At 44.4% G+C, this 24,218-nt stretch overlaps 1 protein-coding gene across 1 annotated transcript in view; it reads right to left on the bottom strand.

Annotated features, from left to right (window-relative positions):
- LOC115131281 (inactive phospholipase C-like protein 2) overlaps window positions 1–21,123 on the bottom strand; it is a 51,791-nt gene extending 30,668 nt beyond the window's left edge. Inside the window, exon 1 of the mRNA XM_029662862.2 lies at window positions 20,060–21,123. Within this exon, the coding sequence (XP_029518722.1) occupies window positions 20,060–20,257 (198 nt within the window). The 5' untranslated portion in view covers window positions 20,258–21,123. The remainder of the gene's footprint in view (window positions 1–20,059) is intronic.
- Window positions 21,124–24,218: the final 3,095 nt, after the last annotated feature.

Raw genomic sequence — 24,218 nt, 5'->3', positions numbered from 1 at the left:
CCAAATGCACCCTATTTCCCTACGTAGTGCACTACTTTTGACCAGGGCCCATAGGGGACAAACAAGATTGTAGACGCATTGAAACCACAGAGTTGTGTTCTCTGAAATGAAGCTGTTGGGAAGGCTTGCGAATGTGTTTTTTTTTATCACAAATGTATGTATGTATCTACACTATATATGCAAAAGTATGTTTCAGCCACACCCGTTGCTGACAGGTGTATAAAATCAAGCACGTAGCCAAGACATCTCCATAGACAAACATTGACAGTAGAATGGCCTTACTGAAGAGCTCAGTGACTTTCAACGTGGCACTTTCATAGGATGCCACCTTTCCAACAAGTCTGTTCATCAAATTTCTGCCCTTCTAGAGCTGTCCCTGTCAACTGTAAGTGCTGTTATTGTAAAGTGTAAACGTCTAGGAGCAACAACGGCTCAGCCGCGAAGTGGTAGGCCACACAAGCACACAGAACAGGACCGCTGAGTGCTGAAGCTCATAAAAGTCCTCTGACCTTGGTGGCAACACTCACTACTGAGTTTCAAACTTCCCCTGGAAACAACGTGAGCACAAGCACATGGCCGAGCAGCCGCAAACAAGCCTAAGATTACCATGCTATGCATCGGCTGGTGTAAAGCTTGCCGCCATTGGACTCTGGAGCAGTGAAAACACGTTCTCTGGAGTGATGAATCACGCTTCACCATCTGGCAGTCCAACAGACAAATCTGGGCTTAGCAGATGGCAGGAGAACACTACAGTTGGCACTATGCATTGAGGTAGGTAAAGGTTGGTGGAGGAGGAATAATGGTCTATGGCTGTTTTTCATGGTTTGGGCTAGGCCCCTTAGTTCCAGTGAGTGGAAATCTCAACACTACAGCATACACTAGCATTCTAGGAGATGCTGTGCTTCCAACTTTGTGGAAACAGTTTGGGGAAGGCCCTTTCCTGTTTCAGCATAACAATTCCCCCGTGCACAAAGCGAGGTCATTTTAGACCCAAGCCACCCCCTGGACTTTGAATTACTCCCCTCTGGGCGCAGGTATAGGGCACCCCTCAGAAGGAAAAACAAAACCAGACAATCATTTGTGCCAGGTGTGACATCCCTCCTAAATAGCTCGGGCGAATGTTGCCATTGACCCCGTAAGGCCAGCAGGCTAGTCTTTTCTTTAAAAAAAAAATATATATACCTCTTATTTCTTACTATTATTATTTTTATTGGTGCGTAACTGTTATGAAAATCAATCTTGTTTTGTATTTAAACGCCACTTTAAATGTGTACATGACACTGCAACAAAATTTCCCCATGGGGACAATAAAGTCAGTAAGTAAGTAAGTAAGTAAGTCCATACAGAAATGGTTTGTCGAGATCGTTGTGGAAAAACTTGGGATGAATTGGAACACCGACTGCGATCCAGGCCTAATCCCCCAACATCAGTGCCCGACCTCACTAATGCCCGTGGCTGAATGGAAGTCCCTGCAGCAATGTTCCAACATCTATTGGAAAGCCTTCCCAGAATATATACACGTAGGTCCATCATCATTTCTACATATTCTATCTAGTTTTAGACGCTCAAGTGTGGCCTGAGCAGACAGGAGAGATCCATTTTACTGGATTATATGGGTGAGTGAACAGATGGAGGGAGGGAGAGGGAGAGAAAGATGGAGAACAAGAGAAGGAAATGGCAGATAGGCCTTGAGAAGCAGGGAGAGGTTGAGGTTCTGAGGGGAAGTATGAGGAATAAACAGGGGATATAGCTCAAAATGAAAGGTTCATCTATGATAGATAGAGGTATGCCGAAAGAGAGCGAGGAGAGAGATAGACGTGGGGGGATGAAGGTCGGAACAGAGAATACTGTGTGTGCTAAATAAATCCAAGCCTTTCCTGGAATGCATTAATACTGAAAGCTTTGGCACACAGACAGACCACATTCCTAAATCACAGACCCTTTAATCAACCATTCTCTAACCACTGACCTAATTCCAGAAGATAAAGCTGTGTGTGAAAATGTTTGAGGGTGTGTGCGCGTTGTATAGATAGGTGCCTTGTAGCAGGTAGTCTCTAGTCTATCTATGCTGTCACATAGCAACTTCAGATGCAATCATGGTGTTCAAATCATGGTCTCAGAACACAGGTGTGTAATCAACACCTACCCAGAATGAGCCTCATTACAGAACACTCCAGTCAGCAGAATTAGAATGTTTTCAGAATACTGTCAAATCTCAGGATATTAAACAATTCAAATTAAATAATGGCAATAGGAATTATCCTTTTAAGTGGACAACAAAAAATATTAAATTAATTAGGATGCTTAATAAGTGACAAAGAAACAAATATATTTACATTTACATTTAAGTCATTTAGCAGACGCTCTTATCCAGAGCGACTTACAAATTGGTGCATTCACCTTATGACCTCCAGTGGAACAGTAGTGCATCTAAATCTTTTCAGGGGGAGGGGGGGTGAGAGGGATTACTTTATCCTATCCTAGGTATTCCTTAAAGAGGTGGGGTTTCAGGTGTCTCCGGAAGGTGGTGATTGACTCCGCTGTCCTGGCGTCGTGAGGGAGTTTGTTCCACCATTGGGGGGCCAGAGCAGCGAACAGTTTTGACTGGGCTGAGCGGGAACTGTACTTCCTCAGTGGTAGGGAGGCGAGCAGGCCAGAGGTGGATGAACGCAGTGCCCTTGTTTGGGTGTAGGGCCTGATCAGAGCCTGGAGGTACTGAGGTGCCGTTCCCCTCACAGCTCCGTAGGCAAGCACCATGGTCTTGTAGCGGATGCGAGCTTCAACTGGAAGCCAGTGGAGGGAGCGGAGGAGCGGGGTGACGTGGAGAGAACTTGGGAAGGTTGAACACCAGACGGGCTGCGGCGTTCTGGATGAGTTGTAGGGGTTTAATGGCACAGGCAGGGAGCCCAGCCAACAGCGAGTTGCAGTAATCCAGACGGGAGATGACAAGTGCCTGGATTAGGACCTGCGCCGCTTCCTGTGTGAGGCAGGGTCGTACTCTGCGGATGTTGTAGAGCATGAACCTACAGGAACGGGCCACCGCCTTGATGTTAGTTGAGAACGACAGGGTGTTGTCCAGGATCACGCCAAGGTTCTTAGCGCTCTGGGAGGAGGACACAATGGAGTTGTCAACCGTGATGGCGAGATCATGGAACGGGCAGTCCTTCCCCGGGAGGAAGAGCAGTTCCGTCTTGCCGAGGTTCAGCTTGAGGTGGTGATCCGTCATCCACACGGATATGTCTGCCAGACATGCAGAGATGCGATTCGCCAAATATATAAAGATAACTTTATCCCATTAGCAGATTGAATGAAATGGAACAATTCTCCCATCAATTTTAAAGGTAGAATAAACCTCTTCAAAATGGCATGGCTCCCAAAAGTATCCTCGGTCATAACAGACTTCATATGGGCAAATAAAACTCATAGAATAAAATAGGAAGGTTTGACATCTTCCTGAGTCTGAGGGTGGTTTTAACCTTCCAGATGTGGAACTGTATCAATTAGCCACCCAACGAGATTTGAGATGTAGAGTTAAATGCACTAAACTGGAACAATGGGTACATATTGAAGATGCGCATAATCAATCACAGATGATTTTTTACCTGTTTGTTTTCTACGGATGGAGCTAAGAACAAGAACAACTTCCCAGTTAGAACACTAGAACAACATGGAAGATTAAACTGATTCTACAAGAACCAATATCACTCCTAAAAACACACCCCTATTGAGCAATCCTTGGATAGCTGTTCAGAATTCACAAATAAATTCACCCACATGGGAAACTAAAAGGTATAAAATAAATGACTTGGTAACAGGAAATACAATTATTCCCATGACAGAATTAAAAAGCCATTTTGGACCAATGTGACATTTTTAAATACATGCAACTTAATAGTTGTATATCACAACATTTTTATTTTTAATATTTTGGACAACAAAGCAATGTTGAAGTAATTCTATTTTAGTCAGAAAATGAAATTCAAATGATAGTTAAGATATATAAAACCTTGCAGAGAGCATATCCAACTGACAATCTCTTAGAAAAAAATATAAACTAAACTTTTGGGTCCAAGACCTAAAAATAATAGATATAATGGCACAAGATGGAGGGAGTGTTGGAACATAACAAAATAAATTACAGTGAAAGAAAATGTATGCTTAATCCAGTATAAACTAATGTACAGAGTGGATTATTCAAGAAACAAAATGTACAAAATCGACAGCACAACGGCAGAGTCATGTCTTAAGTGTAAAACTTCAAATGACTCAATAATGAATGCTTTCTGGGAGTGGCATAAAGTCCAAAAGTTATGGGCGGAGTTAGAACGTTGGCTGTCAGAAGTTTTACAATGCAAGTTTACTTGTAATCCATCTATCGACATATTTGACGACACGGCATATGAGGCTGCGGTGAGATACCCAATGGGTTGGAACATACTTTTCTCATCAATTCTTTTGATTTTTTTTTACTTAACTGGAAATCAAATGATCCTCCATCGTTAAAACAGAGGATTAATCAAATTCATTATTTAAATATTGACCAAATGTGGGCTACAGAGAGAAACAAAACAATGCAATTTGAAGCCATTATGGCATAAAGTGTTACAAGCGCTGAACATATCCCCAAAATGTGAAATGAAAAGGGATGTTATACGGATGGGTATGAATACAGTGGGAGCATGTGGGTCTGAGCAATTATGATGTCATTCATGTTTGTTGAAATGAATGTATGTCTGAGTTGTTGTTTTTGTTTTTATCCATCTTTTTTTCTCTGTATGCTGAAGGTTGGCCAGTCCCAGCCAACATCATGTCTAGTTTAGTGGAGCTATGTTTGGGGGATGTTAAGTTGTCTTTCTATATTGTTTATAACATTTTAACAAATTATTTTAAAAATAATTAGGATGTAGTGTAGGTCATTAGTGGGCAGACTACTAATTAAGAGACACACAGTAGGTACCAGCAGGCATAAACACATGGCTATCTGAGATCTCTGTGCTAAAAACAAAACACACGCACAACCAAACCCATCACACAAAAAAAATCGAATAAATGTTCTGGACAGGGAGTCTTAGAATTCAAAAAGTGTAGGCCTAACTATGATAATTTTGTCCCACTTCCTCAACTGTGTGTGTGTATGACATTCATGCATGTTGTGTGCGTATGTACGTACATGATACAGTATGGGAAAGGAAGTCACTGTTACAACGGGGAGGAGAAACAGGAAGTGTGAAGTGGTTGTGTCATTCCCTCAGCAACAACATGATTCAACACACCATTTACTTCACAACACCCACACCAATCCATAACCAGCAGATGGACTCAGTCAAGTCAAAACCACCAACTAAGAGCTTACCAGAAGTATCTCTCCTCAAGTCAAAACCACCAACTAAGAGCTTACCAGAAGTATCTCTCCTCAAGTCAAAACCACCAACTAAGAGCTTACCAGAAGTATCTCTCCTCAAGTCAAAACCACCAACTAAGAGCTTACCAGAAGTATCTCTCCTCAAGTCAAAACCACCAACTAAGAGCTTACCAGAAGTGTCTCTCCTTCTGTACAAATCTTTGATGTTCCAGATGAGATGCATGTTTTAGGATGATTCTCAGGTAAAAGGCGGACATGATGAAGGTAATTCAGACAGCGAGTTAACCACAGTTTCTGCTTAAAACGTGACAGCAGCCCTCAGCTGTCCTGTAGGCCCTCAGTTCAACCCCAAACCTACTGAACCACCAGAGGCTGGAGGGTAGTGGAGTTTGAGCTATCAAGCACATTGTAAATATTTGTTTGGCTGTTTGGGCATGAGCAGGGTATTTGTTTAAAATGTAGGACGCCTTAGTGAAGCCTTGGTGAGTTAGGCGGTGATGAGTCTGGGGATTGTTATCACACACACACACACAGTTGAAGACGGAAGTTTACATACAGTACACTTGGGTTGGAGTCATTAACTCGTTTTTCAACCACTCCACAAATTGCTTGTTAACAAACATTCATTTTGGCAAGTCGGTTAGGACATCTACTTTGTGCATGACACAAGTCATTTTTCTAACAATTGTTTACAGACAGATTATTTCAATTATAATTCACTGTATCACAATTCCAGTGGGTCAGAAGTTTACATACACTAAATTGACTGTGCATTTAAACAGCTTGGAAAATTCCAGAAAATTATGTCATGGTTTTAGAAGCTTCTGAGAGGCTAATTGACATAATTTGAGTCAATTGGAGGTGTACCTGTGGATGTATTTCAAGGCCTACCTTCAAACTCAGTGCCTCTTTGCAGCGATTACAGCTGTGTCTCTAAGAGCTTTGTACACCTGGATTGTAAAATATTTGCATTTTTCAAGTTCTTCAAGCTCTGTGAAGTTGGTTGTTGATCATTGCTAGACAGCCATTCTCAAGTCTTGCCATGCATTTTCAAGACAATTTAAGTCAAAACTGTAACTAGGCCACTCAGGAACATACAATGTCATCTTGGTAAGCAACTCCAGTGTATATTTAGCCTTGAGTTTTAGGTTATTGCACTGCTGAAAGGTGAATTTGTCTCCCAGTGTCTTTTGGAAAGCAGACTGAACAAGGTTTAACTCTAGGATTTTGCCTGTGATTAGCTCTATTCCGTTTCTTTTTATCTTAAAACAAATTCTAGTCCTTGCCAATGACAAGCATACCCGCAAGATGATGTAGCCAGCACCATGCTTGAAAATATTAATGATGGTACTCAGTGATGTGTGGATTTGCCCCAAACATAACGCAAATTCATTTCTTTGCCAAATTTGTTGCAGTTTTACTTTAGTGCCTTATTGAAAACAGGATGCATGTTTCGGGAAATTGTTTATTCTGTACAGGCTTCCTTCTTTTCACTCAATCATTTAGGCTTGTATTGTGGAGTAACTACAATGTTGTTGATCCATCCTCAGTTTTCTCCTATCACAGCCATTAAACTCTAACTGTTTTAAAGTCATCATTGGCTTCATGGTGAAATCCTTTGAGCAGTTCCTTCCTCTCCGGCAACTGAGTTAGGAAAGACGCCTGTATCTTTGTAGTGACTGGGTGTATTGATACTTGAAAAATATAAGGAGAGCAGCACACTCTAGGAGCTTAGATGCAATAATTTAATAACCAACGCTTCACCAGACAAGCTGTCTTCATCAGGGTATAATGACAAGTGTAACTACAAGTGTAATGGCTGTGATTATTACATTATTGCATCTGAGCTCCTAGAGTGTGCGGCTCTCCTTAAATTGTTAGTGTTCTACTCCGGTGGCCAGCCGCTCGCCTAAACAGGTGTACGTTTCTTTTGCCTCTAGATGGATGTACTGATACACCATCCAAAGTGTAATTAACTTCACCATGCTCAAAGGGATATTCGATGTCTGTTTTTTTTACCCATCTACCAATAGGTACTCTTCTTTGCAAGGCATTGGAAAAACCTCCCTGGTCTTTGTGGTTGAATTCACTGCTCAACTGAGGGGCCTTACAGATACTCGTATGTGTGGGGTACAGAGATGAGGTAGTCATTCAAAAATCATGTTAAACACTATTATTGCACACAGAATGAGTCCATGCAACTTATGTGACTTGTTAAGCACATTTTTACTCCTGAACTTATTTAGGCTTGCCATTATAAAGGGGTTTGAATCTTATTGACTCAAGACATTTCAGCATTTCATTTTAATTCGTAAACATGTCTAAAAACATAATTCCACATTGACATTATGGGCTATTGTGTGTAGGTCAGTGACACATTTCAATTGAATCCATTTTAAATTCAGACTAACACAACAAAATGTGGGAAGGGGGGGTGAATACTTTCTGAAGGCACTGCATGTATGTGAGGAAAACAGGATTAGTGTGTGATTCAGAAAACATCATTTGTTCCATTACAACCACTGAAGGAAAAATATTTAAAGTTGTTGGTTTGCTGTGGTTACTTGTTCTAAAACAGCCTGAAGCAATGGGAAGTGATCTAAAGTAGGCCAGAGCATGCTAAAGTGGGCCAGAGCATGCTAAAGTGGGCCAAAGACGTTAATCAATGTTAACCAAAGTAGCAGGTTGGAGGAGCTACAATTCAAACCATATCCTTCCCCAGCTGTCTGCCAACCCCCCAGGCTAACACTGTTCTCACAGTCAGAACACACACAAACACACACATACACACACTGGGCAATCATTAATACTCATACAATACTACAAACACAGACCAGATTTGTCATCCAAACAGTTGAAAATATACCACTCAAGTTCCAAACAAACTCACTACACCTAACCACCCCCACTGCCCCTCCATACGCAGAGACAGGATGCTAGACAGATACAGGGTACCCCTCAGAGACAGGTTACCCCTCAGAGACAGGTTACCCCTCAGAGACAGGTTACCCCTCAGAGACAGGTTACCCCTCAGAGACAGGTTACCCCTCAGAGACAGGATACTAGACAGATACAGGGTACCCTTCAGAGACAGGTTACCCCTCAGAGACAGGTTACCCCTCAGAGACAGGTTACCCCTCAGAGACAGGTTACCCCTCAGAGACAGGTTACCACTCAGAGACAGGTTACCACTCAGGGACAGGATACTAGACAGATACAGGGTACCCCTCAGAGACAGGTTACCACTCAGAGACAGGGTACCCCTCAGAGACAGGATACTAGACAGATACAGGGTACCCCTCAGAGACAGGTTACCACTCAGAGACAGGTTACCACTCAGAGACAGGTTACCCCTCAGAGACAGGTTACCCCTCAGAGACAGGGTACTCCTCAGAGACAGGGTACCCATCAGAGACAGGATACTAGACAGAGACAGGTTACCCCTCAGAGACAGGGTACCCCTCAGAGACAGGATACCACTCAGAGACAGGTTACCCCTCAGAGAGAGGTTACCACTCAGAGACAGGGTACCCCACAGAGACAGGTTACCACTCAGAGACAGGATACTAGACAGATACAGGGTACCCCTCAGAGACAGGTTACCACTCAGAGACAGGTTACCACTCAGAGACAGGATACTAGACAGATACAGGGTACCCCTCAGAGACAGGTTACCACTCAGAGACAGGTTACCACTCAGAGACAGGTTACCACTCAGAGACAGGTTACCCCTCAGAGACAGGTTACCACTCAAAGACAGGTTACCCCTCAGAGACAGGTTACCCCTCAGAGACAGGTTACCACTCAGGGACAGGATACTAGACAGATACAGGGTACCCCTCAGAGACAGGTTACCACTCAGAGACAGGTTACCACTCAGAGACAGGTTACCCCTCAGAGACAGGGTACCACTCAGAGACAGGTTACCACTCAAAGACAGGTTACCCCTCAGAGACAGGTTACCCCTCAGAGACAGGTTACCACTCAGAGACAGGTTACCACTCAGAGACAGGGTACCCCTCAGAGACAGGATACTAGACAGATACAGGGTACCCCTCAGAGACAGGGTACCCCTCAGAGACAGGTTACCCCTCAGAGACAGGGTACCCCTCAGAGACAGGGTACCCCTCAGAGACAGGATACTAGACAGATACAGGGTACCCCTCAGAGACAGGTTACCACTCAGAGACAGGGTACCCCTCAGAGACAGGTTACTAGACAGAGACAGGGTACCCCTCAGAGACAGGTTACCCCTCAGAGACAGGTTACCCCTCAGAGAGAGGTTACCCCTCAGAGACAGGTTACCACTCAGAGACAGGGTACCCCTCAGAGACAGGATACTAGACAGATACAGGGTACCCCTCAGAGACAGGTTACCACTCAGAGACAGGGTACCCCTCAGAGACAGGTTACCACTCAGAGACAGGTTACCCCTCAGAGACAGGTTACCAATCAGAGACAGGTTACCAATCAGAGACAGGTTACCCCTCAGAGACAGGTTACCACTCAGAGACAGGTTACCCCTCAGAAACAGGTTACCCCTCAGAGACAGGTTACCACTCAGAGACAGGTTACCACTCAGAGACAGGTTACCCCTCAGAGACAGGTTACCCCTCAGAGACAGGTTACCACTCAGAGACAGGTTACCACTCAGAGACAGGTTACCCCTCAGAGACAGGTTACCACTCAGGGACAGGATACTAGACAGATACAGGGTACCCCTCAGAGACAGGTTACCACTCAGAGACAGGTTACCCCTCAGAGACAGGTTACCCCTCAGAGACAGGTTACCCCTCAGAGACAGGTTACCACTCAGAGACAGGTTACCACTCAGGGACAGGATACTAGACAGATACAGGGTACCCCTCAGAGACAGGTTACCACTCAGAGACAGGGTACCCCTCAGAGACAGGATACTAGACAGATACAGGGTACCCCTCAGAGACAGGTTACCACTCAGAGACAGGTTACCACTCAGAGACAGGTTACCAATCAGAGACAGGTTACCCCTCAGAGACAGGTTACCCCTCAGAGACAGGTTACCAATCAGAGACAGGTTACCAATCAGAGACAGGTTACCCCTCAGAGACAGGTTACCCCTCAGAGACAGGTTACCCCTCAGGGACAGGTTACCACTCAGGGACAGGATACTAGACAGATACAGGGTACCCCTCAGAGACAGGTTACCACTCAGAGACAGGGTACCCCTCAGAGACAGGATACTAGACAGATACAGGGTACCCCTCAGAGACAGGTTACCCCTCAGAGACAGCTTACCCCTCAGAGACAGGTTACCACTCAGAGACAGGTTACCACTCAGAGACAGGTTACCCCTCAGAGACAGGTTACCCCTCAGAGACAGGTTACCCCTCAGAGACAGGTTACCCCTCAGAGACAGGATACTAGACAGATACAGGTTACCACTCAGAGACAGGGCACCATGTGGTATCCAGCCCAGGCCAAGGATGGAGAGAGGAAGAGGGGGTAAAGGAGCATAGAAGGGAAGAGGAAGAGAAGAAGAGCAATAGGGAGGAAAGACAGAAAATAGGAGAGGTGATCTCCAGGCATATGAGACAGACAGTTAAACTCTCCCCTACATGCCCCTATCCAAACACACACACACAGCCAAATGCTCGGAATTATGTTCAAAAGGTCAATAATGTCATATCTCCAGTTTTCATACATACTGTACCACATAGGGATTGATCTCATCCCGAGGATCATGATCCAAACACACCAACACAGTCATGAGGATGGCACGACAACACCTGTTCGCCCTCAGGAGGTTGAAAAGGTTTGGCATGGGTCCTCAGATCTTCAAATTCTACAGCTGCACCATTGAGAGCATCTTGACTGGCTACATCCCCACTTGGTATTGACTGGCTACATTCCCAAGTCTGGGACCAAAAGGCTCCTGAACAGAGCACCAAGTCTGGGACCAAAAGGCTCCTGAACAGAGCACCAAGTCTGGGACCAAAAGGCTCCTGAACAGAGCACCAAGTCTGGGACCAAAAGGCTCCTGAACAGCTTCTACCCCCCAAGCCATAAGACTGCTGAACAGTTAATACAAATGGCTACCTGAACTATTTACATTGACCCCCTTTTTATTTGCACTGACTCTCTTGCACCGGCTCTACCCACACACTCACTGGACTCTACCCACACACTCGCTGGACTCTACCCACACAATCGCTGGACTCTACCCACACAATCGCTGGACTCTACCCACACAATCGCTGGACTCTACCCACACACACTCGCTGACTCTACCCACACACTCACTGGACTCTACCCACACACTCACTGGACTCTACCCACACACTCACTGGACTCTACTCACACACTCACTGGACTCTACTCACACACTCACTGGACTCTACCCACACACTCACTGGACTCTACCCACACACTCACTGGACTCTACCCACACACTCACTGGACTCTACCCACACACTCACTGGACTCTACTCACACACTCACTGGACTCTACTCACACACTCACTGGACTCTACCCACACACTCACTGGACTCTACCCACACTCACTGGACTCTACCCACACACTCACTGGACTCTACTCACACACTCACTGGCTCTACCCACACACTCACTGGACTCTACTCACACACTCACTGGACTCTACTCACACACTCACTGGACTCTACCCACACACTCACTGGACTCTACCCACACACTCACTGGACTCTACCCACACACTCACTGGACTCTACCCACACACTCACTGGACTCTACTCAGGCAGGTCACTCATGACACAAGTCAGTATTCGACATCCATCCATGTCTGAGGATGTCGGGCGATGAAGTGGAAACCGGCCGCTTTGTGGACGGGGATGGCGGAGGGGTGTAAACGTCTGCCTCTGATTCCAAATGCTGCATGTTTGAATCCACAGCGATAGAAAGTTGTTTTTGATATTTTTGTTTTGTGCCAATCTCAAACCTTAACCCTTACCTTAACTATTCAGAGCTAATGCTTCATCTTAACCTTTGAACGATAAAGAGAGGTAACCAAACACTTTGAAATGTGATATTTGAGAAGCATGGATGAACATCTAATTGTGACATGAGACTGTGAGAGCTGGTGGCTCTACCCACACAGTCACACATACTACACAGACACTCCAACACAAACTACATATGCTCACACACCCACTCACACTTTCACACACGCTGCTGCTACTATGTGTATTATTTATCCTGGTTGTCATTTTCACCCTTACCTACATGTACATATTACCTCATACCCATGCACATTGACTCATATTACCTCGTACCCATGCACATTGACTGATATTACCTCGTACACATGCACATTGACTCATATTACCTCGTACCCATGCACATTGACTGATATTACCTCGTACCCATGAACATTGACTCATATTACCTCGTACCCATGCACATTAAATGATATTACCTCGTACCCATGCACATTGACTCATATTACCTCGTACCCATGCACATGGACTCATATTACCTCGTACCCATGCACATTGACTCATATTACCTCGTACCCATGCACATGGACTCATATTACCTCGTACCCATGCACATGGACTCATATTACCTCGTACCCATGCACATGGACTCATATTACCTCGTACCCATGCCCGGGTATCCTGGAAGGATATTGACCTCATCCCGTCAGTTGAGGATGCCTGGTCATTCTTTAAAAGTAACTTCCTCACCATTTTAGATAAGCATGCTCCGTTCAAAAAATGCAGAACCAAGAACAGATACAGCCCTTGGTTCACTCCAGACCTGACTGCCCTCGACCAGCACAAAAACATCCTGTGGCGGACTGCAATAGCATCGAATAGTCCCCGTGATATGCAACTGTTCAGGGAAGTCAGGAACCAATACACACAGTCAGTCAGGAAAGCTAAGGCCAGCTTCTTCAGGCAGAAGTTTGCATCCTGTAGCTCCAACTCCAAAAAGTTCTGGGACACTGTGAAGTCCATGGAGAACAAGAGCACCTCCTCCCAGCTGCCCACTGCACTGAGGCTAGGTAACACGGTCTCCACCGATAAATCCATGATTATCGAAAACTTCAATAAGCATTTCTCAACGGCTGGCCATGCCTTCCGCCTGGCTACTCCAACCTCGGCCAACAACTCCGCCCCCGCAGCTCCTCGCCCAAGCCTCTCCAGGTTCTCCTTTACCCAAATCCAGATAGCAGATGTTCTGAAAGAGCTGCAAAACCTGGACCCGTACAAATCAGCTGGGCTTGACAATCTGGACCCTCTATTTCTGAAACTATCTGCCGCCATTGTCGCAACCCCTATTACCAGCCTGTTCAACCTCTCTTTCATATCGTCTGAGATCCCCAAGGATTGGAAAGCTGCCGCAGTCATCCCCCTCTTCAAAGGGGGAGACACCCTGGACCCAAACTGTTATAGACCTATATCCATCCTGCCCTGCCTATCTAAGGTTTTCGAAAGCCAAGTCAACAAACAGGTCACTGACCATCTCGAATCCCACCGTACCTTCTCCGCTGTGCAATCTGGTTTCCGAGCCGGTCACGGGTGCACCTCAGCCACACTCAAGGTACTAAACGATATCATAACCGCCATCGATAAAAGACAGTACTGTGCAGCCGTCTTCATCGACCTTGCCAAGGCTTTCGACTCTGTCAATCACCATATTTTTATTGGCAGACTCAATAGCCTCGGTTTTTCGGATGACTGCCTTGCCTGGTTCACCAATTACTTTGCAGACAGAGTTCAGTGTGTCAAATCGGAGGGCATGCTGTCCGGTCCTCTGGCAGTCTCTATGGGAGTGCCACAGGGTTCAATTCTCGGGCCGACTCTTTTCTCTGTATATATCAATGATGTTGCTCTTGCTGCGGGCGATTCCTTGATCCACCTCTACGCAGACGACACCATTCTATATACTTTCGGCCCGTCATTGGACACTGTGCTATCTAACCTCCAAACGAGCTTCAATGCCATACAGCACTCCTTCCGTTACCTCCAACTGCTCTTAAACGCGAGTAAAACCAAATGCATGCTTTTCAACCGATCGCTGCCTGCACCCGCATGCCTGACTAGCATCACCACCCTGGATGGTTCCGACCTTGAATATGTGGACATCTATAAGTACCTAGGTGTCTGGCTAGACTGCAAACTCTCCTTCCAGACTCACATCAAACATCTCCAATCGAAAATCAAATCAAGAGTCGGCTTTCTATTCCGCAACAAAGCCTCCTTCACTCACGCCGCCAAGCTTACCCTAGTAAAACTGACTATCCTACCGATCCTCGACTTCGGCGATGTCATCTACAAAATGGCTTCCAACACTCTACTCAGCAAACTGTATGCAGTCTATCACAGTGCCATCCGTTTTGTCACTAAAGCACCTTATACCACCCACCACTGCGACTTGTATGCTCTAGTCGGCTGGCCCTCGCTACATATTCGTCGCCAGACCCACTGGCTCCAGGTCATCTACAAGTCCATGCTAGGTAAAGCTCCGCCTTATCTCAGTTCACTGGTCACGATGGCAACACCCATCCGTAGCACGCGCTCCAGCAGGTGTATCTCACTGATCATCCCTAAAGCCAACACCTAATTTGGCCGCCTTTCGTTCCAGTACTCTGCTGCCTGTGACTGGAACGAACTGCAAACATCGCTGAAGTTGGAGACTTTTATCTCCCTCACCAACTTCAAACATCAGCTATCCGAGCAGCTAACCGATCGCTGCAGCTGTACATAGTCTATTGGTAAATAGCCCACCCATTTTCACCTACCTCATTCCCATACTGTTTTTATACTGTTTTTTATTTATTTACTTTTCTGCTCTTTTGCACACCAATATCTCTACCTGTACATGACCATCTGATCATTTATCACTCCAGTGTTAATCTGCAAAATTGTAATTATTCGCCTACCTCCTCATGCCTTTTGCACACATTGTATATAGACTGCCCCTTTTTTTCTACTGTGTTATTGACTTGTTAATTGTTTACTCCATGTGTAACTCTGTGTTGTCTGTTCACACTGCTATGCTTTATCTTGGCCAGGTCGCAGTTGTAAATGAGAACTTGTTCTCAACTAGCCTACCTGGTTAAATAAAGGTGAAAAAAATAAATAAATTAAAAACATTGACTCATATTACCTCGTACCCATGCACATTGACTCATATCATCTCGTACCCATGCACATTGACTCATATTACCTCGTACCCATGCACATTGACTCATATCACCTCGTACCCATGCACATTGACTCGGTACTGGTAATCCTTGTATATAGTCTCATTATTGTATTGTGTTACTATTTCCTTTAAAAAACTAAAAAACATTTTAAATCTGTGTTGTTGGGAAAGGCCTCGTAAGTAAGCATTTCACAGTAAAGTCCACACCTGTTGTATTCTGCACATGTGACAAATAAAATTGTATTTGATTTTAATTCTTGAGATGAACCATTGTGGCAAACTTAAATGTGTTACACATCAGTGTGTAGGCTACGTGGCTCACTTTAGTTGGTAGAGCATGGCGCTTGCAAAGGCAGGATGTGGGTTTGATTCCCACTGGAGACACCCATATAAAAATGTATGTATGCACTACTGTAAGTTTTATTTTTATTTTTTTTCCAAAGTGACTTTGGATAAAAGCGCCAGTATGTATGCATGTATGTATGTATGTATGTACAGTTGAAGTCGGAAGTTTTCATACACTTAGGTTGGAGTCATTAAAACTCGTTTTTCAACCACTCCCCAAATTTCTTGTTAACAAACTATAGTTTTGGCAAGTCAGTTAGGACATCTACTTTGTGCATGACACGAGTCATTTTTCCAACAATTGTTTACAGACAAATTATTTCACTGTATCACAATTACAGTGGTTTACATACACTAAGTTGACTGTGCCTTTAAACAGCTTGGAAAATTCCAGAAAATGATGTCATGGCTTTAGATGCTTCTGATAGGCTAATTGACATCATTTGAGTCAATTGGAGGTGTACCTGTGGATGTATTTCAAGGCCTACCTTCAAACTCAGTGCCTCTTTGCTTGACATCATGGGAAAATCAAATGAAATCAGCCAAGATCTTGTAGCCCTCCACAAGTCTGGTTCATCCTTGGGAGCAATTTCCAAACGCCTGAAGGTACCACGTTCATCTGTACAAACAATAGTACGCAAGTATAAACACCATGGGACCACGCAGCGGTCATACCGCTCAGGAAGGAGACAGGTTCTGTCTCAGAGATGAACGTACTTTGTGGTGAAAAGTGCAAGTCAATCCCAGAACAACAGCAAAGGACCTTGTGAAGACGCTGGAAGAAACGGGTACAAAAGTATCTATATCCACAGTAAAATGAGTCCTATACCAACATAACCTGAAAGGACGCTCGGCAAGGAAGAAGCCACTGCTCCAAAACCGCCATTAAAAAAGCCAGACTACGGTTTGCAACTGTACATGGGGACAAAGATCATACTTTTTGGAGAAATGTCCTCTGGTCTGATGAAACAAAAATAGAACTGTTTAGCCATAATGGCCATCGTTATGTTTGGAGGAAAAAGGGGGATGCTTGAAAGCCGAAGAACACCATCCCACCGTGAAGCACGGGGGTGGCAGCATTATGTTGTGGGGGTGCTTTGCTGCAGGAGAGACTGGTGCACTTCACAAAATTGGTGGCATCATGCGAAAGGAAAATTATGTGGATATATTGAGGCAACATCTCAAGACATCAATCAGGAAGTTAAAGCTTGGTTCTTCCAAATGGACAATGACCCCAAGCATACTTCCAAAGTTGTGGCAAAATGGCTTAAGGACAACAAAGTCAAGGTATTGGAGTGGCCATCACAAAGCCCTGACTTCAATCCTATAGAAAATGTGTGGGTGTAACGGATGTGAAACTGCTAGCTAGTTAGCGGTGGTGCTTGCTAAATAGTGTTTCAATCGGTGACATCACTTGCTCTGAGACCTTGAAGTAGTGGTTCCCCTTGCTCTGCAAGGGCCGCGGCTTCGTGGGTGTCAGTTGTTGATGTGTGCAGAGGGTCCCTGGTTCGCGCCCGGGTATAGGAGAGGGGACGGTCTAAAGTTATACTGTTACATTGATGCTGTTGACCCGGATCACTGGTTGCTGCGGAAAAGGAGGAGGTCAAAAGGGGGGTGAGTGTAACGGATGTGAAACGGCTAGCTTAGTTAGCGGTGGTGCGCGCTAAATAGCGTTTCAATCGGTGACATCACTTGCTCTGAGACCTTGAAGTAGTGGTTCCCCTTGCTCTGCAAGGGCCGTGGCTTTTGTGGAGCGATGGGTAACGATGCTTCGTGGGTGACTGTTGTTGATGTGTGCAGAGGGTCCCTGGTTCGCGCCCGGGTATGGGCGAGGGGACGGTCTAAAGTTATACTGTTACATGGGCAGAACTGAAAAAGCGTGTGCGAGCAAGGAGGCCTACAAACCTGACTCAGTTACACCAGCTCTGTCAGGAGGACTGGGCCAAAATTCACCCAACTTATTGTGGGAAGCTTGTGGAAGACTACCCGAAATGTTAGACCAAAATTAAACAGTGAGTGTATGTAAACTTCTGACCCACTGGGAATGTGATGAAATGAATAAAACCTGAAATAAATAATCCTCTCTATTATTATTCTGACATTTCACATTCTTAAAATAAAGTGGTGATCCTAACTGACCTAAGACAGGGAATTTTTTACAAGGATTAAACTGAGTTTAAATGTATTTGGCTAAGGTGTATGTAAACTTCCGACTTCGTATGCATGTATGTATGCATGTATCTTTGTGTTCAGTTGTCCCATGCCGTGTCGTTCTCTGCTGCCCTTTGAAGATACACAGTTTGTGTTGCAAGTTAGACGTGTGCTGTAGCTATCACCACCACATCAAACAAACGCAGCAACAGCAGATAGCAGCGCTGTGGCTCCACACTCTGCCGCATACGTCGAGCAGCAACGCCCTTGCAGAGAAGTCATTTAACGCCACTTTCAGCCCAGCGTGTGGGACAGAGCTGGTTATTTTAGGCGCCACACAACTTTTCTGAAGCATGACAGAAAGTTAAACACATTTGTGTTTCTGACAATCCTTTACTGGCAACGCAGAAACAAATAAAGTCAACTAATAGAAAGAGAAAGTGAAAAAAGGAGTGAGGAAGGAAGTTAGAGTTGAAAGAGAGTGACAGCAACAAAACATGAGAGAGAAAGTTAGAGAAAGTTAGAGGGCGAGAAAGAGAGAGAGAGGGTGAGAAAGAGAGAGTGAGAGAGGTGTAGGCAACAAAACACGAGAGAGAAAGTTAGAGGAGAGAGGGCGAGAGAGAGAGAGAGGTGACGGCAACAAAACACGAGAGAGAAAGTTAGAGGAGAGAGGGCGAGAGAGAGAGAGGTGACGGCAACAAAACACGAGAGAGAAAGTTAGAGGAGAGAGGGCGAGAGAGAGAGAGAGAGAGAGAGAGAGATGGCGCGAGAGAGAGAGTCATCAGTATCTCTAACTGTTCGTGACTCAAAGCAACATTGCAACATCAAATGTGAGGAAATTGGCCAACCTCCTGCCCTGCCAAGCGCTGGGAGCGAATCAGACCGGCACAGAGCCAACATTGACGACAAGTCATTCCTCTGTAGGGAGCAGTATCATACAAAACTGGCAACGTAAGAGATCAATATAAGGCCTAATAAAACCTACAGCAAAACCTACAACACAAGATGAACTGTTTGGACAAGCCCAAAGTTTATGAATTACATTAAAGTCCCATAAAGAAACATAAGTATTGCTGTGATCACAGATCAAGCAATGATTTCATCACATACTTGAGTCCTTCTCACCAGTTGTCAGATTACCTTCGGGATGTGAAGATAAAGTTATAAAGTTTAAAACAGGGATGAAGTCTGTCTAAAGTCGAAGAATAAAGAGGGAGGAGCTGGGTCAGATGGGTCATTCCATCCAGCCCAGTCCAAATATCCATGAATAAGTCTGTCTTTCTGTCTGTCTTGAAGATGAAGACAACGCAAAGCTAGCTTAGTAATAGGCCTAGAGATAGGCATTAAGAACACTGCCAAATAATAGCCTATTTATTTCAAGCATGTATTGCATTCATTGCCAGCAGCTGGAGCGCATGGATCTGGGGTGCATCTCAATAGTCTAAAGGTGCTTCCTCTCCTTGTATACTTCCCTTTATCTGCATTGATCTGGAAAGACAGGATAGGTGAAAGCGACACCTGTCCAGGTCTTGCCAATCAGTGTGGTCTAAAGAGAGGGACTGGGAGAAGAAGAGGCAACAGGGTGAAGGAGAGGAAACAGGGAGAAGGAGAGGAGACAGGGAGAAGGAGAGGAGACAGGGAGAAGGAGAGGAGACTGGGAGAAGGAGAGGAGACTGGGAGAAGGATAGGAGACTGGGAGAAAGGAGAGGAGACAGGGAGAAGGAGAGGAGACTGGGAGAAGGAGAGGAGACTGGGAGAAGGAGAGGAGACTGGGAGAAGGAGAGGAGACTGGGAGAAAGGAGAGGAGACTGGGAGAAAGGAGAGGAGACTGGGAGAAGGAGAGGAGACTGGGAGAAAGGAGAGGAGACTGGGAGAAGGATAGGAGACTGGGAGAAGGAGAGGAGACAGGGAGAAGGAGAGGAGACTGGGAGAAGGAGAGGAGACTGGGAGAAGGAGAGGAGACTTGGAGAAAGGAGAGGAAACAGATAGGAGACAGGGAGAAATAGTATTTAATGCCCTCCAACCTTTACCTTGATAATACTGCTCCGCCTAGGGATTCCTTTGGCATCTGTAGTTTCTCCCACTCCCGGTTTGTCAGTCATTGGGGATCCGGGACCAGTTTCAGGTTGGACAGCAGTCACGGTGTCTGACACCCCGCAGCCTCCGTTGGACAGCAATTCCTCTCGATGCGTCTCGAGGCTCACCCCATTGCCTGGCGAGGGTTTCATCCCAGCAACAGGTGGGCGCGCACCCCAACTGTCTTTAAATCCGCTATAAATGTGGATTTTCGTTCACGGTAGCTGTGTGTAGGTCTTGATTGGTGATCGCCTCGCTACGTGAAATAACTGACAATAATACGATCCACGATGCTTCAGCACGCCAAAGCGACAAGGCTTTAACAGATAGCCACACAGCCCGTGTTATCTTGCAAAGTAGACTACCCAAAAGATATCCTCTACAAATTTTGATTCTCCGTCGGTAGACATTGCTTTACACGAGAATGGGAATGCCAATGATACAAATAATCTGCAGCATCACCTTCTGCCGGCGACTCACCAGAATGGAAATTCAAAAAGAGATTTATGTTACAATGAACCGGATGGCACACCTCAAGTGCCCTGCGCAGTTGTAACCACTCCTGACGGCGCTATAGTCATCTTCATAACAGGGAAGTGAAAGCAACTGGCTTCAGGGGTCATGTCTAGATGGGATACAGATTTTGTCAAATTGACGTCAAAACTATTTTTTTTGTGCATTTTAGCCAACCTTGACCAAATGATCTTACCTGCTGCGTAAGTTCTCCTAAACCTGCTACGAAAAGTCAAGTTTGACAAGAGCTGTATCCCTTCTAGATAAAACTGCTTCGGGGTCTTGACTTGTCAGTTCTCACCACCTACCCGTTGTAGCCTAGGCATAGTCTATACTACTACAGTAGATGAGCAGCATATTTCCAGCTGTTGTCGAATTTATTCACTGTCTGCGTGGAAACAGTGGCGCGATTGTTACACTTTGGGCACCTACCTATTGATGGGTTTTCATACAACAGCCTAGTACGGATGCAATATTGGCTACGTTTCCATAAACATGTCTACTTCTTCTCGACTGGTAAGTGTGAACCGTGGTGATCCCCACGTGGTATGAAACAGCATACCCTCCTGAGACCCAGCAATTCATTTGTGTCCTCTCTAGTGGACATCAGTTATTGGTCAGTATCTCTGAGTCTATTCAAGCCACTGTGTTAACTCCTGTAGTCCCTTTGAGAAGACATTATGGGCTTTCCAATATCACATGTGTGTTACCTTGACAACTTTACCTTCCTGGTTCTTAAAAAAATGTCTGCCTAGAAAATTAGCACATTTTATGGAAATTTGAAAAGAAGTGTGTAAGTATTACCTTTTCTGATATTCAAATTGAATATAGTAAGTAAGGAATGGTTAAGTGAGTTGTCAGGACTGTGTAATATATTTTTTTACATTAAATAAGAGCTAAATAAGAGATTATCAAGAAATGTTCTCTGTAGTGGACACCCAGATGTCACAGCTATGCTTTCATCTACTGTACCCATTGACAGTAATGTAAATGATTTTAATCTACTGTACCCATTGACAGTAATGTAAATGTTTTTCATCTACTGTACCCATTGACAGTAATATAAATGTTTTTCATCTACTATACCCATTGACAGTAATGTAAATGTTTTTCATCTACTATACCCATTGACAGTAATGTAAATGTTTTTCATCTACTGTACCCATTGACAGTAATGTAAATGTTTTTCATCTACTATACCCATTGACAGTAATGTAAATGTTTTTAATCTACTGTACCCATTGACAGTAATGTAAATGTTTTTCATCTACTATACCCATTGACAGTAATGTAAAAAAATCATCTACTATACCCATTGACTGTAAGGTACTTTTTGTTTCTTATTTATGTCCTAATGACAACTACAGAGGACAATTTTGCACTTACAATAAAAGATAAATAACAATATTTTTCTCATTTCTTTCTTGGTAACATGTTTTTCTTCCACCCCAAACACTTACTTTATATTACATTCAAAAAAATCAAAAAATTGTGTTTCATGAGAATATAACATTTACATTTGACCTTATAGTCATTTAGCAGACGCTCTTATCCAGAGCGATTTTCAGTAGTGAGTTTTTCCTTTTTTGATTATAATGATTGGATTTTCACATGAAAAGTTATTGGGCAAACAAATGTAATTGTGCCAATATTCCAATGGACATATCCAGGCTACGGATGCATAAACACTATTCTATTCTGTAAGACAAAACCTGTTGGGAAAATTGCACAAGTTGCTCTTTTCTGATCTGCACTGATCTGCTGCAAATGTCCTCGTTGTCTTTTGTATAGCAACCCATATTGGATGCCCTTTTAAAAATAAGTTGAATTGAATGTCATGGGATGAATAACACAATAAATTGCATTAGCTGGTCTTCTGAGGGGCATTATTATGGAGCCTTTCTTCTTCAAGGGTAAATACCAGCCAGATGCATTGAAGAAATATCTTGTGCTTTATTTTGTTCTTCCTTCAAAACAAAAAAACACCAACCTATTCCTGCAAATACAAGTTGCCACAGGGCATCCAGGACATATAAGTGCAAGAGGAACAATCTCTGTTCTGCTCCTTGCAGTGACTCGTTTTGTCACGACTTCCGCCGAAGTTGGCTCCCCTGCCTGTTCGGGCGGTGCTCGGCCTACTAGCCGCCACCGATCCCTTTTCCTTTTTCTGTTTGTTTTGTCTTATTAGTTGCACCTGTGTCTAATTGTGTTTTTCTGATGTGCTTCCTTATTTAAGGCTAGTGAACCCGCCCTTGTTTTGTGCGGGATTGATTTTGTGTTACGTGTTGTTGTCGTTGGGTGTGTTCGTGCTCCAGACCGTGTACCCTGTGTTTTGGGATGGTCAGTATTTTTCGCGCCCTGTGTTTTGGGCATTGGATTTTGGTGCCATATTAAAGTGCACTTTTTCCCTGTGGAACTCTCTGCTCTCTGCGCCTGATTCTTACCTCACACACCCAGTCCCTCGTGACACGTTTGTACACCTGGATGGGCTCGATGATCAGTTGAATTCATGACACACTTCAAAATACAGCTAGAGAGCCTCCAATATTCTATAATGTCATAATTATTACACTGTCTTGGGTAATATGCTGACATCTGTATCAGCCTTTTAACTTTTAGGCCTACAAAATAATTCCATATAGGAGTACTGATCTGAGATCAGGTCTTCCCTGTCCATGTAACTTTTTTCATTGTGCTCTAAAAAGCTAAACTGATGCTAAATCGAACTCTTACTTTAAGACGCTTGATACATAGGAACCCTAGATATTCCATGCTCTCTCATGTCTGCTGGATTATTGCATCATAGCTTGTACTGATGAAGGGGAATGGAATGCTAATTAGAGCATGTTGGCAAATATGTCATTAGTCTACATGGGTCTCAATTCCAAATCAATAATCAATAGACACAAAGTGTGTGATCATTTCCCCAAGGGATTTCACTCCCACACTCCTTTTTGGCACTTATGCTTAAAAGGCAATGGGCTGGTGTGTGTGTGTGTGTGTTTACTCCAATCTATATACTCCACCCAGACCCTGGTGTGTCATTGAGAGAGGGAGCTCTCAGGGGAACTATCAGTATGGCCTGTTTGACATTTGGAGGACATCCATCCCACTGGGCACACACTGGATGAATCAACGTTGTTTCCACGTCATTTCCAACATGGAACAAAGGGGGCTTGTGAAGTGAATGGAAAAGATGAACAGTTCTTTACTTTTTTATTTCACCCAGAGAAGTTGTCTGATGGAGAATATGTACATAGAACACATACTATTTTGGTTCTCTATGAACTTAACGACTGGCAGTAAAACAAGGGGTTTGCTAGTGATGCTACTTAGATGCAGTTAAGTTATGTGCAGTGAATTCTAAATAAATACAACATGAAGCATCAAAAAGGTTTTACATAAATCAAAGTAGTTTGTGATTGGGAACCCCCCCTTCCACACACACACACACACAACTAACAGGACACATTCAACAGTGATTCTATAGTGAACTCTAGTGGCCATTTGTTGGGAGCTCTGATAGGAACTCAACCGTATGAAATGCAGACACAAGGGGACACCCTAACCCTGTCTAGACTAGAGTCACGCCTGTCCTGC

The sequence above is a fragment of the Oncorhynchus nerka genome, linkage group LG7, assembly GCF_034236695.1.
Source record: "Oncorhynchus nerka isolate Pitt River linkage group LG7, Oner_Uvic_2.0, whole genome shotgun sequence".
NCBI classification, from domain to species: Eukaryota; Metazoa; Chordata; class Actinopteri; order Salmoniformes; family Salmonidae; genus Oncorhynchus; species Oncorhynchus nerka.
The sequence above is the reverse complement of the archived record's forward strand: the minus strand, read 5'-3'. Positions and strand labels throughout refer to the sequence as shown.